Genomic DNA, 15,566 nt, shown 5'->3' with positions numbered 1-15,566 from the left:
TTAAAATCAGAACCAGCAAAAAACTTTACTCGTTGGCTCTAGGAAAACAAGTCATTTACACCTCCTGCAGCTCCTCAGGAGCAAGAGTGTTAAATTGGCATTGCATCCAGTAGAATTGAGCAGACCTCAATGTTTGATACTGGTTCCCCAGACATATAAGCAGCACTGAAAACAAATTGCTAAAATTCCCTGGTATTGACCAGTTCTTGAAGGATAACACTGAACTATAGATACACATATATACCATATATAGTTATTGGGTCCCCCTGAAAGGGTAACAGTTTGTTATGTAAAATACAAATGGATGTTCCACATTATTTGTTTTCTTTAATACAAGAAAATCAGAAATTTTATACTACTTGAACAATTCCTCCTCCTAATGGGATAGGGAGAGTATAAAAAAAAAAACAAAAAAAAGACACACATGAATAATGAATTCATGATGTTATTATTACGCCAAGTATCCAGGGGAAAAAACCCAGACATACCTTATTTGAAGACACCCACTGACTTTGATGAATATTGATGGGTTCCTACATGGAATTATCTGACTCTGAGGAATGGCCTACTGTCCATTTTCAGGAAGTCAGCAGCTGTTTTTCAAATTTCTGATCAATAACTTATAAAAATGGGGGACAGAGGAAAATAATAGACCTGACTATTAACCAAGTCAACCACAACACCTATATGCTCTTATGTGATGAAAAGTTTCAATAACTTTTTATATCAATATCCTTTTGGAAGATTTAATTATTTGCAAGGACAAATCCCATCCATTTTAAGAAAATGAAAAATGTTAAATCTGCAAACACTTCTTCCTTAGAGATTTCAGACACAGTATAGCTTAACGTTATTCTGGAACAGTGTGGTAGGGAGTTGCTTTGCCAGTGTTTCTACTTATTAATGCTTTTTAAAACAGCAAACAGCTTGTCAAGATACAAAACAAATTAAAACCCACACACATATAACCTATATCTGGGTCAAAGTTATTATTTTGAATTCTAAAACTAAGTGGCAGCACATTCTTGAAACAGCACAGACTTCTGCTTTTAGACTTTCCAACCAAGCTTATAAAAGACACACTTCACTTTCTTGCAAAATTAACTTTACACCCTGTTAGAGAGCTGTTCTCCAAATACAGAATAAGAATGATTATAAACTTTATCACTGTGTCAAGCGTTTAAGTTGCTTCCTAGACATGAGGATTTTTTTCTTTTTCTTTTCTTTTTTCCCTTCTCCTTTTGACAGAAAGTTGGCAACTCTAGATGCAAAAGAATCAAAGAAACATTGACTAGTCTGTGCTTTTTCCAAGGCACAGCACTGCTTCACTTGGAGCCGTTCAGAATTTTTATTTCATCCATCTTCTTGGATTTCTAGCAATTACAAGCAATGTATTTCCTAGACCCAAACCCAAGGGTGAAAATCCACAACTACAAGAAGCATAAAATATTTATTGGCCTTATTTATGTGAATTTTTGCCTGTACTGAACCACTATTCTCAGTGACATACTCCAAATCGCATGCAACAAGTTCTCCAACCACTTTCAGCTTGAGACCAGAAAGTTCCTTTTAAATATAATTATTGGCAAAAAGCACTTGAACATCATTAGAAAGTAGTATTTGTAACACTTCCTACTCAATCCAGGACTATTACAGTATCAATTAGTTCAGCTGAAATCCATTTTCAGAACTGTACTTAAGATTATGCAGATACAAATTGCTCATGTTCTTATATTGCATGGATTTATGCAACGGGATACCTACAGGGAACAAGACTAAATTAAATACAATACAGGAAACTTGCATTGGCTGTGAAGAATATAAATATCACATAATCCTACTGATTGTTAAATCAACATCTTACCATTGAGAATCACGAAGGCTATAAAAATAACCAGAGTCATCTGTAAGCCTTTCTTTTAATCAGTTGTTCAAGACATTCATTTAATCAGTTGTTCAAGACATTAGTACCTGGATTTCTAATAAAGATTAATTGGATGGGGTGGTGGGAAATTTGAAGTAAATATTCAGACATAAAATAACTTATTTTTGTTGTCTGATATTACATTCTGCTTTTACATGTGTAATAATGTTCAAAATCTAGATAGCAATAAACCCAAGAATACTAAAAGCATCCTGGCGATCATCCCTGTCAAAAAACACTTACGGAGTACCCCAGCTCTGACTTTTCTAGAGCCAGATACACAGGAAGAATAATGTAATATGATTTACTGACTGCCTTTGCTTGAATCTCCAAACAATTGCAAGTTTCTATGCTGAGCATAATCTCTAAATTTCGTTAAGTATATTTCCTATGCTATCACCCATGCTATCAATGAGAACAGTGAATAGCATGAAAGCCAGGAAAAAGTAAAATAAATAAATAAATAACCCCAAACCCCACCTCTAATGTATGAATTCCAACACAGTCTTCCAGTCTGATACTGAAAAACTTACAGCTACTAACTGTGTATAATCTTCTGAATAGTTTTACAAATATCTTCAATATTTTCCCCTTTATGGATCTTTTCCCCATAGGTCATTAACAACACAGAAGGCAGTGTCAAAAGCCTTATTTCAATCAAGGTATCTTGATACAGTCTTCACTGTCTCTAGGGATGCTCCTTTGACTAATTCTTCAAAGCCATTTTGCTCTTAAATGCCTTTGAAAAGGTGAGTCCTAATGAGATACTCTATTTAGGAGTGAGACTTGACAATACAGAGAGGTGACAATGAGGCAAAGTTCATTGCTCACGTGGAAGTGGATCAGAGCTTATGAAATGAGATAGTCCTTGCAGTGAACTCAGATAATATATCTGATGAGATATATAATTTAATAATTTTATTACAGATTGAAATTGTACAAATCACTTTGCTCTTTCATCTTCACATTTATAAATGTAAAAAACCCCAACTCTTATAAAGAAGAATGCTAGTGTTGGCTGTTGCCACATATGCAGCTATGTTGCAGGTGCCAGTTCCACTCTCTGTTTCTTACTATGCTCATTTCTAAAGAAAAAATAAATGAACTAGTAGTATTTAATGAGACAGGAGCTGGGAGGGCAGGGAAGAAAAGGAAACTCTGACCCTCTCCTTCTGTCAGAATTGTGAGAGAGGGAAAGAATTAAACAGTAAGAAAGTTACCTTTCAGAAGTAAAAGTAGAAGACAATTAAAAAAAACCCCAAAACCAACAAAACAGAAAAATAGACTTAAGCAGCCACAGACAATCTCACAGACAGACTGTTACTTCCCAATCCCAGTTAAACTAGTTTTATCTTGATCTTTGATTACTACCTTACACAAAAAAAAGCTCTTCTGCCTGCCTGCCTTGTCAGCCACTTATAACTACATCCAAGTCATTCTTAAAGGCAAATATTTTTTACACTTAAACCAAACACTCACTTCCGAGCTGATCTTCCATAACCACATCCAACCCCCTTTTTTCTCATAATAGCTCCTATCACCGCACTCTGAAACATCTCCTGTGTACCAAATCCAACTCATTCACCTCAGCACGAGCACCCAGGACAACAGCAGTCACTTGAAAAAAAGAAAACAACCCCCCCACCAAGATAAAAACCCCAAACCCTGATAAAGCAAGAAGGAACACCAAGCAAGGAAGCAGACTGAATTAACAGCACTGTACCTGTTGTCTCTGTTGCACCACAGAAGCAAAACCCGAGGTGTGAAGTCCAAAGCCTAGTTCTGCAAAGGGAGTCCCCAGTTAGGAGTCCGTGTCTGTCCCCAATTTTGCCTGCCAAGCACCTGTGCGGCCAGGTGGTAGAAGCCTGGTTAGTCACATCCACCCTCCCAGCCAATTCTAGCCACCGCCAGATAATATTTTTGAGAGGGTTGCTTGCCAAAGCACTTCCAGTATGGCTTAAGAAGGCCAGCCTCTTTCTGGAAATCATAAATACGGATTTTTCTTGTAAAGCTACTTGGAAGCGATTGGATTGCAACTGAAAAATACATGACAATTGCCGTTAACAAAGTTACGGGTATACTATAGATATGTCTTCAAATTACGGAAACGCCTGCTCACTATCATGGTCCTCTAGCGCTGGAAATACATCTACTGTCTCTAATCCATTTCTGCCAGTTTTATGATTTTAAAGGGGTGCCAGCTATTTCTTCAGAATTTATGGCCTGGAGCACCACTAACGAGCACAAGGGGATACAGCTGGAAAGCAGAGCATAGTTACAGGTGACTTGGGTGTGCTTCATCAGCACTGAGCTCCGGGAGGGAAAGGGGTCAGGAGGTCAGATACCCCCTTTTGACCGTATCTGAGATTTCAAATATTGTCTTCATGATGTATTTGGCTCCATTATTTTTATTTTGAAACAACAGCTTGCAAGTCTGGATAATGTAACTATAGTGATTCAGACAGGTTTTTTGTTTGTTTTGTTTTCGCAATAGCTTATGCATAGAGGATCTAGAATTTCACTATTAGACCATTAATGTTGGAAAAAGAAATCATAAATGCAACTCTGTTGGAGTTTGGAACAAACAGAGAAGAGAGAGAGAAAATTCTGACTACCTTTCCATGTAAAACAAAAGTGACTTAAGAATTGCTAATTAAGAGGAATTATTAGTGGATAAACTAAATAATAGCTTGCATGAAAGGAATTATTACTGTGACACAATATTAAGGGAAAAAGAAACTTTAACACTGGAATGCCTACTTTCTCTTTACCTGTGCCTCATCTCTTCAAGAAAGTGCAGATTCACAAAAACGGTCCCAGAGAAGTGGCAGAGGGCACCAGAAAAAGATCCAGCAGCAGTTTGGCTTGTTCAAGCCACGTTTTGGATTTTTTTTGCTCAATAAAAATATGCCTGATGTGACTACTGTAATACGAGCATTTACATGTGTGCTTAGAATGGGACTCTTCATGCTAAAAAGTATATGCCTGTTTGTGTGTGTGTGTTTGCGTGAACAGTTTTAAACTGTTTTTAATGGAGAAAATCTCAATTTTCTTCCAAAATAAAGAAACCAAATAAACCAGAACATTTCTTAAATACCAAAGACTTACAAACAGTCATTTTTTAATGTATTTTCTGGCGCAAATTTGGAGGATTGCTCCTCCAATATCTGAATTTTCAACCTAAATAGCTTTCATTTTACAGAACTGTTCCTGCAAAACCTCTCTTGAAATCATTTTTGGAAGTGTAACATTTTCAACACTTATAATACAAAAATAATGCAGGAACTCTACTTGAATCTGGCTGTTAAGCAATATAATAGCTAGCTTTAATTTCATTGTTCAGAAGAAACTTATTAAAAGAATAAACAACCAATATTTAGAAGTATTTATTTTCTCAATGTCTATTTTCAGTATCTAAAGTGCCAGTCCATAAATAAGACTCTACGTGCAGGGGAAGAGAGCTTTAAATACAGATTTTAAAAAGTTATTTTCCTTTCCTGCACGTCATGCTTTCCATGTCATGCTGCGTGCTCTCAACAGTAAACAGAAAAGCAGTCCAATGTAAGAGTTTGCATTTTTCAGTCCTTAGATAAGGACTCCTGTCTCCAGAACCTCAATGAATTTGCTATCTGAAATGCATCAGAAGTGTTTTCAGTTCAAATTTCCTACAAAAGGGTTTCAAGCCTTTTCCCATTAAGTAAATCAGTTGCTAGGGAATACATCTTTTGTACACATCACTACATAAAACATCATTATTAGTTAGTAACACACCTAAGAGAACCATCAGCTGCCGGCAACAATACTTCTTTTTCTAAGATGTCTCAGAAGAGACAAGAGGAAGTAAATACCATTTGTTTCCACAAGAGTGTTCTTTTTATAAATGGTTTGAGAATTGTCACAACGAAATATGGTAGTCATTTTACTTTTTGAAAGACTTTAAAGAGACCAACTGAGGAGTTTGCCTTCTTGCTCCCTGAACCAGGATGAGAACAGAGAGCATCCTGTCCCACGTGGTGGCTGAGAAGCGAAGATCAAGCTGTTATAGAATCATTTAAGTGCTCATCTATGCTGGCCTTTCCCTCAGGATAAAACTGAGTTCTTCTCTCTAAGAACTTGAACATAAACTCAGTGATGGTTTCTCCTTCATCCCTCTAAAGGGCTTACCTTAAACATTACAATTTCTCTTCGCTGGGAAAGGCTAGAAAAGCTTCAAGCATCATGTCTGAAGCTACAGTTTTAGTGTCTTAAAATTCTGCTATTATCTGCTGGGAGGAATATACCAGTTTGGAGGAAAGAAGGTAGATTTCTCTCTGATGTCTTTTGACAGCAGATCCTCATCTTTGTAGTTAAAGCCTCTTTTTCACAGACAGCCTTTATATTCATTGGAAGAGTACTGCCAAAGGAATACAGGGAAGTGGTTGAATGCCAAGCCACAAGAACTAAGTTTCAGAAAACATTTCAGGAATATAGTTTATGAATAAACCAACCACTTACTTGGCAATTAACAAAATAACTCTACAACTTTGCCCAATTATCTCTAAAAAAATATTTTTTCCTTCTATATAACTGTATTAAGTTTTACATAACAGTTAAGTTTTTAGAGCAAGGTATATATTTGATATCAAAGCACAGAAAAAAATAGGATGTATTTCAGTGTGCTGATTATGCTAATCTGTGGAAAACAGCACAAGGTCAGAGAACTGAAATTAATGTAAATATCCTCGATACAAATGAAAAATTGTCCTAAAATATTCCTGTGAAAATAATTTTTTAGTATTTACACTTAAAACCCAAAATTTTGTTTGTAAAAAGACAAAGCACTGTTTGGATTTTTTTTCAACACCTCTTTGATACACCAACACGCGGCATGTACTAAATAGTCACTTAGGGATAATTCACAAATATTAAAGAACCCTCTTTAACATTTAGCAAGTTAGCTTCCTCACAATCCGTCACCCCTTAGGTGAACTCACAACAAAGGGGGTCACTCCGCTCCACTCTTTTGCATCTCTTCTTTTGAAAGGCTTGCCACACTGCAATTCTCATCATTTTTCCTATTATTTTTTCTGATTTGCAGTATTAAAAAACCCTCACATTTTTAATTTCAGGCTATGTTTGCTCTTTTTGAAAGTCCCCAGCACATTCAGAACATTCGACATCTGGCAATAAATTAACTTCTACCATACTTTGTTTGAATATATGGGTGTACATTAAGAACTAAGTCAGGAGGGCGATAGTGGCAAGTGCTCCTCCTGGATACAGACGAGCAAGAAACACTAGTCGACCAGTATAAACTATTACCACCAAGAGGCAATCCTGGTACCGCGTTTCTTTTTTCTGTCCTCCCAACTATGACAAACATTTGCAGCTGTAGCTGAGTGAAGGAAGACACGAAGAGCAGCATGTGCAGCCACACAGAGGCCACCTCCTTCAGCAGAGGTGCTGACTGGAACTGCTACACGCTGCTTGCTACCTTTCCTGGTTGATGCAAATCAGGAAGACTTGCAGGTAAACTCATATCCATATTCAAGCTGGCAAATCTGTCTAAATTTCTCTATGTTCCCATGGGAAATCCTCTATTTCTTACATGTTTTCCCAGACTGTTTTGGAGAACATCTGTCCCATCCTTGCTATGGAAGGGCCCCTCTAATATTAGTTGTCCCAGCCCCCTTTGGAACAAGTGTGTTCATTCTTCCTGCTGAGCATATCCCAGTAAAAATCAAGTGGTTCCTTTGTAGAGAGTCTTTCTTTACCTAAAGCTTTTACTTTTCTGACTTATGCTTAATACACTGAAAAGATTTCTTTTTATTCTCCCAGTTAGCTGCACTATAAACAATTATTAAAATGTTTTATAATACAGAATTGCATGTGGGCTACATCAATGGCCCTCAAAACAAGATCTACAGGCTGACTGACAGCTAATGAACTATCAGTTTTCAAAGTTGCTGTTGGCAGTCCTAGAAAGGACCAAGCTTACATGCTAAGCATGTATTTAGCAAAATGCTGTAAAACACAATAGCCGTTTCCTTCAGGCACTCGCAGAAACTGACTCCAGAAGGTGTGTTTGAGTTCTACACAGATTAAACAACTATCACAGTACCTCAAAAAAACACAGTAAGACTATCTTCTGGTTTAAAAACGTTTATTTAAAAGAAAAGGAGATCTATACCCAGATGGCCAGGAGAAAGAAAAAGAAAAAACCCTCCTCAGTTTCCCCCCCAAAACCATTACTCTGCAATTTACCTTTCCTTAAGTTTCAGCTTCAATGTTTTATTAAAAAAAAAACAAACCCTGAACTTTCATTTCCTTTTCCTATGCTGTTAGACCTGAGGAAATTAAGTACCTTTCACTGAAGGGTTGCATGGGATGTGAGAAGAAACTGCAATAAAATTTATTCACAATATACAAGTATAAAAATATCTTGCTTAGGATTCAGAATTATAATTTAATAACTTTTTGTTGTTTCATAGGTATCTGGGAAAGGTACAGACACATGTCCTGATCCTGTTACAAGAGGTAGAATACCAGCGTTTGGTACAACATTCCAGGAGAGAGTCAAAGTGACGTTCCTGTTTCCCCTGCAAAAACAACAAAGACTATCAGCACAAACACTCAAGTTAACCAATATAATTCATAGCTTCTAATAGTAAATAAATTAGAATGCAAATTGTTTTCCTGATCCAGAAATTATGGGCCTCTCGATTTTTAGTTACTTCATGAAGTATTACCTATTTTCCAGATAAGACTTTTTTTTTTCCCCCACTGTTACTTAACTCCTTTGGAGTTGAGTGCATCACAGAACCAATTCTACACAGACAAGAATATTGGAAGCAGAAACCCAGAAGCCTACTGCTCATATTAGCAGTGCATCTTCTAGTCTAAAGAAGAAACAGGGTTATCTTCTACCCCAAGGTCATCTTCTAACAATCAAACTACAAAGATGCAATAGACTGATAGAATATCAGATAGAACATAGGTACCTTATGACAGCAATAAAAACACATATAAAATGCAAAGTATGCAAGTAAATGAAGACACCATGAATAATAATAATTAAAAAAGGATTTACTTACTTGAGACCATTTCCATCATCAAAAAAAAAGTACTTTGACTTCATGTCTTTTAAGAACAACCTTGGGTTATCTCCTCTCAACATGATCTTGTCCCAAAGAACCACCTGGTTTAGAGCCTAAAATTACAATTGTAATTAAGTCAGCAAGGTACCTTACAAGATCATATTCAGTCACTGGAATTTCACAGCATTGTTCATCTAAGAACCCTGAAGCTGAAGTACATGTTTGCAATCCATAACTAATTTAACAAAATAATGCTTTACAGGGAGGGAAACTAGTACTACTACACACTGAAGTGTGGCACAGAATAAATGAAAACAAAGAACAGCTCAATAAAACACGAGAAAGCATTTTAAAAATTCCTAAGTTTTCAAAGACTTATAAAGTATGATGGGTTCTCCTTTTGAATTGCAAAGGTAAGTCACTTTTAAAGCAGTATTTAGACTTTGTTTCAAATACAGGACTTAAGTTGAGCTACCATGACACTGCCCAGGCATTCAACATTTTTCCAACTTTAATGGAAAAAATCTCTACTTGAATTGCAAGCATAACACCAAGAATTTTATGAACAATTCAAAAGCCAGATCCCATATTCTTAACAATTTGAAACTTTACACTGTTCTTTTAAGTAGTTAGGTGCTGAACAGTCTTTTTAGTACCTTATAGAACAATTTAGAAAAAATATTTCTTGATATTTGTAAGAACTAGTGATTTATGTGGAAAAAAAAAAATCTAGAAGATGAAACACGACAATGAAGTCCCAGACCCTAATAAAGAACCCTAAAAAATATTTTAGTACAAGCACAATATCCACCAGCATGTACAAAATAACTTAAGATACTTAAAAAAAATAAAATCAGGAGATAGTTTTGTGTAGCTAGTTAAGAAAAAACACCCAAGCCTTCACTATATCTTTGCAATGGGATCACAGTAGCTTGAACTTGAATTCAGTAGTACCATGGCAGTGTGGTGTTTCATAAAAATAATTTATTTCCATAGGTGGTTCCACATAGCTCCTATCAGATCAGTGAAAGAAGCCTTCAGCTATCCAAAGTGACCTATCAGTCAATTTAAAGGATGCAGCAAGGCCAATTATTTTGAGAAGTATGACAACATAAATGTATTATGAGGTTACAGTAACTGGTACAGGCAAACACTTCTGCGATCTATGAACAAAGGACCCACCACACCTGGCTGGACCAAAAGCCACTATATCTTGTTTCTAACAGCAGTCAACTGCAGAACTTCAGGGAAAAGTAAAACAGACAGGGCAAGTAAGTGAAAAAACTCATTTATAGTCCACTATTGTAAGTGAACAAGACATGTTACTTTTCTCTGACTCTGCTGGGAATGTACCAAGTTAGGTTTCATGAGGGTGAACTTCCTACCCTGCGGTTAAACCGTCAAGAAAATAACAATCATGAAGGCCAGTAAAAACAGTCCAAGCTAGTAGGAAATGCTGGTGCCTTAACTCTTCCCAGCAGAACTTCAGAATGTTAAAAATAGCTGCAGTACAAAATGGGTAATTGCTTCAACTTTCTTTTTGATACTTACATTGTTTTTTGTTGAATATTCTGCAGACAAATATAGAAACAATTGTTTAACATTCCAGTCAAATATACTCTGCAGATGTATGCAAGTTAAGAAAAATACCATATTGTACTTACATAACCTTGTTTTATTTTTACTAGATCTTAGTTCTTACCTTTCAACATATCTCATTTTATTTATAAATCAGAGCACTTCCAGGAGTTCTAACATATTTTAATCATATTTAAGCAACAGGTTTTGGGTTTGTTTTTTTACTATTTATGAAATCTAACAGCTATTTCCTCCAATGATTTAAGAGTTCTATATGTGACACTGCAAGCTAGTAACCATAATCCACTGCTAGACGATCTATTATAAAATTTTACACATAAAAGGCAAGATAGAATTCTTCAGTAAACATCTTTAAAGTGATTATTTATACTACCAAAGAACCCTGGTACTCAACTGTGGATCGAGATACAATAGCATTAAACAATATATAAATACAAAATTGCCTGAGTGTGGAGAGTTCAAAGAGCCTGTAATACGCACATTAGAGAGGTTAGTAGATGGGAGGTATTTCACATTGGAAGGGACACCAGGCATTAGCAAATTTAATTACCTACTTACTGCAAAGAAAGTCAGCCTCTTAGACTGGAACAAAACTCTGCTCAGATTTTTGATCAACAGTAAAGAACTGATGACTGCCATTTGAGACTGTCAGTATAACAAAGCTGATATTCTAAACACTTGTCTATTTATTTAGCAATAAAATGCACTGTGTGTGACTGCTAAGGAAAAGACCTTTTAACTCACAATAAAGATTAGCTGTATCCTTCTATTTCCTAGTCCTCTTTTATATTCTATTTGCCACTATCTCAAAGAATAAATTAAACAGATTCCCTAACCAGCCTCAAAATCTGTTCTATCTTGTTCCACTCATCCCAAGACTGAATCATGTTTTTAAGCCGCTAATTCAAAAAGCGAGTAAGGAGAGAATTAAATAATCAACTGCTGTTGCTGCAAGAATAGCCGGAGCTATTTTACTTGAACATTTTTCATCATCTAAATCAAAACAACAAACCAGATTCTGAAGACCTCCTTTGCAGGATTTCTTAACACTTGTTACAAGTTAGCCACGAATTAAGTATGCTAAAAAGTTTGGGAAAACTGTCTCCTCCCCTTTCCTTTCCCTAGTTTCTTCTTCTGTAATTTTATTTCATTCCTCCTAGGACTAAAAACTTGTTTGCATTAATTAAGAAAGCCCATGTACCAGTATCTCTTTACAGATTTTGTCCAAAAAAACCTACCAGGAAGTTGTATTTTACTACTCTACACACTGAAAGGTTTATTTATGCCAGGCATGAAAGATTAAGTCAGAGTTTTTATAAAAAAAATTTTAAAACTACTGCTACTATTAAAAGTCATTAAACCATGGAATCTTTATGTCCACACACTGCAGACTAATCCTTGTATAAGAACATTTCTTTTGGAGAATCTGTCCTGCCTTGGTCTGCCTCCCGCTATATAACACTGCACACAGTTCAATTAATCTACTTTAGAATTTTAGTCTCTGGTGTGAATATGTATAAGCATTTCAGAGGTAAAACTCAGACCTAGAAGTTCACCTCTCCTGCTTCCAGCTGATAAAAAAAAAAAAAATCCCTCTTATTCCTGTGCAACACACACCTGTAAAAATCTGATTAACTTGTTTATCCAGTGTTCACATGCATTCAAGATCTGTATTTTGTTTGGTTTGCTTACACAATGTAGTATTCTCGAAAACAGGGAAACCGAAACAGAGGTAATCAATGTCTTGCCTAACACAGTGACAAAGAAACAGCAGACAGGGAAAAATCCCAGGAATCTCAGCCCAGCTGCAAAGGCTGCAAAGCAAGGCTTAGTGTAATCACCTGAGGTAAAGCATGCCACCTCCTATTTGATACTGACTTCTGCAGAAAAACACAGAAATTTTTTTTTGTCAAAACCCTAAATCCTAAGAATGATTCCCTTCTACTGTCAAAAAACCTACCAAAACCAAACAAAACCACCCATACACAACCCTCTTTCCCCAGTAAAAACCAGACTAAGAGGGAAGCAGAGAAATACAAAAGTTGCAAAAAGCTAACAGCAACAAGAAAGATGCCAAAAAGTAACATGATAAATTTGTAGTACCTCATATGCTTCCCAACGAGTTTCATACTATTCAATGTTAAAAGATTTGACAGTTTAACATCTAAGCAAGTAAAGGATTACAATGCCTTTTAATTTTTAAAGGAAGACAGGTACTTGTATGCAGCTATTACTTGGCCAGAACTTTGAAAGCCTCACAACAAAATGAGTTTGAAAGGTGCATCAGAGTTTCTAGATTCAGTATGACAGTCAAAATAGTACATTATATAAACCCTATAATTAATTCATACCTCAAACCACCAATACAAACTTCACTTGACAGTAATACTGTCCAGATGTTAAACGCACTTCCCACTATTAGATGCAGTGCACTTCACTATAGAGCCCAATTTTGAAAACAGGTATTAAAAAAAGAAAGAAAACAACTTGCCCTGTGTCATCTCCTAGAGACATAACAGCTATTCCAAGTTCTATTTTACTGCTCTAGCTATGTAAATACTATTTTTCACTGCTTTAAATTTCTATTTGAAGTCAAATTGCTAGTTTTCCTCAAGTCCTGAGTATATGAAGACTATAAGGTAACAAAAATGGATGTCAAAACGTTCTTATTTCAAAATGTTCGCAAACCATTTCTCCCATTAAGGATATCTGCAGTAATGTCAAATGTGACGAATCCCAGATCACTTCTTTCTCTAGGTCCAGTGAAATCTTCTACATTTTTTCTAAGACAAAACAAAACACAAGATTATCTTTTCTCATTATTTCTCTTCCATGCATTACATATTTCCCTCCTCCATTTTCTTTACTTTCTTTTAAATATTTTTGGCTAAAATATAATCAACATTACAAAATAAAACCTACCTTCCAGAAATTATGGAACCCCACTTTTGAATGATAGGCCTTGCCACCACAGTAGTCTTAAATTATAGAAATAGCCTGTAGACTTTACTGTTAACAAAAATCTGTGCCTAAACTGTACTACATTTCATTTCAGTAAAATATGTGTTAGCTATCCCCAAATATATAAAGCTAACTGTAACACCGGTGGCAGCATAGCTGTCTGCCGGCAACCATTTTCAGTATTATTTCTCAACTTTTCTTAAAAAAAAAAAGCCTCTAGTGCTCAGTCTCATACAAAACACTCCAACCATTAAAACAGAGTTCATATTTGTAGTTCACACAACTTACAAGATTTCTTGCTGGAATGTGTTTAAGAAGCAGTACAAAGAAAATGCTTATTTTCTTCTACATTATGGAAAATCGTATCATTTTGGAAGACTTTATTACAAATCCACATTTGGAGGAATATCTGACACTGCCACACTAAACCACATTAGAAAAAGAAACTGGAAAATAAGAGAGACATAGCAGATATTTTCATATGTATTCACAAAGCTTATCAATTTACCAAACTTACCCTCTACAAAGAGGAATACCATAAACAGGGTGGCAATCAGCTATGAACCTTAATTCCTCAGGTAACAAAAACATAGTTATGAACTCCTTAGTTACATTTATTCCAGTTTGAAAATTAGTCTATTAAAGTATCATTTCATTAAAACTAAGCTTAGTAATCTCAAAGAAAAAAAAATAATTTACTAGCAGAAAAACATTTTTGGAGACAGCAGTTAAGAAAAACACCACCAAAATTTCCCAATTTAAGCCTTGCTACGAATTTCCATCCCTTTGCAAAAAGCAACATCTTTTTAAGTAGTAAACCTTACCAAGCATTTGACTTCATTGCTGAATCACCGTCAATCTGGTGGAGTAATGGGCCTTAAGCCTGGGGTCTGCAGAACTTCTCAGAAGTTCAAGAAAAGCAACTAAGGTAAAACGCCTCTCATTAATACCAGATCTGTGCATCACAGAAGGAACTGGCATGGCACTATAAATTTCATCCAAATTAGGCATTAGTATGCTACTTCATGTATGTCAACCTCACTGGAAGACTCAAAAATATGCTTTTATGCTGGTTTTACGCAGTTTGCAATCCTCGATCTAGCATAAATACGGGGTTTATTCTCCTGAGATATTAAACCAATCCAAAGGGCGATGGCAGTTCCCACTCTTTATTGGCATTCATCTCCCCTTTCAAACCCTGCTGCCAGCCATCCACTCCTGCCACGTACCTTGGAGCAGTCCAAAGCTCCGTGAGCTGCTTTAGCTCGCTAACTTGGCCAAAACCAAACTGAAGAAACTCATTAGCTGAGTTAAAACAGCTCGGTACCCTGTGAGCCCAGTGCAGCTCTGGCAAGAAAGCAGCAGCAAGGACCTCCGCTTTTGGGTGGCGGTAGCAGCTGCTGGTGAAACTACAGCCCTCCACATCACACACACTTAACTTGAGGGAAGTTTCCTGCGACAAAGTTTCCTTTTAAAAAAAATAAAAATAGTAGGAAAAAATGTAAAAAAAGGTTCCCCTGGCACAAGTTTGCACCGGCACATTGTGTCATGCGGGCAACATGCTTATGATGTGCGGTATTATGGGTCTGCAGCTGGTGCGTTGCACAGGATAAGCCATCCCAGTCAGCCTACTGTCACAGAGCTCGCAAAAACCAAAACGCGCCACCCGTGGAAAAATATGAGGGAACTACTAATCGGAAAAAAAAAAAAAAAGAAAGCAGGCGCTAGGGAGAGAAACCCTACATTCGCTTCGGTCCTTGCGCCCTCAGGACCGCCAAAAGCAGGTCGACCGCTCGAGTCCCCCCCGCAGGTCACCACCCCGCTACGGGGAGCGGGGCTGCTGCGGGCAGGCAAGCCCGCCGGAACGCGAGGGCCCTTCCCGGCACCGCCGGCAGCGAAACGCCCAAGGCGGGCGGCGCCGCCCCAGCTCCCGCCCGGCCCCGGAGCGCCGTCGTGGGGCTCCCTCATTGGCCCGGGCGGGGAGCGAGGCGGCGGGCAGGAAGCGG

The 15,566-nt window shown here is 37.0% G+C and overlaps 1 protein-coding gene across 1 annotated transcript in view; it reads right to left on the bottom strand.

Annotated features, from left to right (window-relative positions):
- Window positions 1-8,049: 8,049 nt before the first annotated feature.
- Window positions 8,050-15,566, bottom strand: part of SPCS3 (signal peptidase complex subunit 3 homolog (S. cerevisiae)) — an 8,000-nt gene continuing 483 nt past the window's right edge. The window contains exons 2-5 of the mRNA XM_010569976.1: window positions 13,309-13,382; window positions 10,552-10,628; window positions 8,998-9,113; window positions 8,050-8,502 (exon numbers count right to left, since the gene is read on the bottom strand). Of these exons, the coding sequence (XP_010568278.1) occupies window positions 8,370-8,502; window positions 8,998-9,113; window positions 10,552-10,628; window positions 13,309-13,382 (400 nt within the window). The 3' untranslated portion in view covers window positions 8,050-8,369. The remainder of the gene's footprint in view (window positions 8,503-8,997; window positions 9,114-10,551; window positions 10,629-13,308; window positions 13,383-15,566) is intronic.

This window comes from Haliaeetus leucocephalus, unplaced genomic scaffold (assembly GCF_000737465.1).
Source record: "Haliaeetus leucocephalus isolate CR32 unplaced genomic scaffold, Haliaeetus_leucocephalus-4.0 Scaffold284, whole genome shotgun sequence".
In the NCBI taxonomy this organism is placed as follows: domain Eukaryota; kingdom Metazoa; phylum Chordata; class Aves; order Accipitriformes; family Accipitridae; genus Haliaeetus; species Haliaeetus leucocephalus.
Note: the sequence above shows the minus strand (reverse complement) of the source record. Positions and strands in the feature narration are given on the sequence as shown.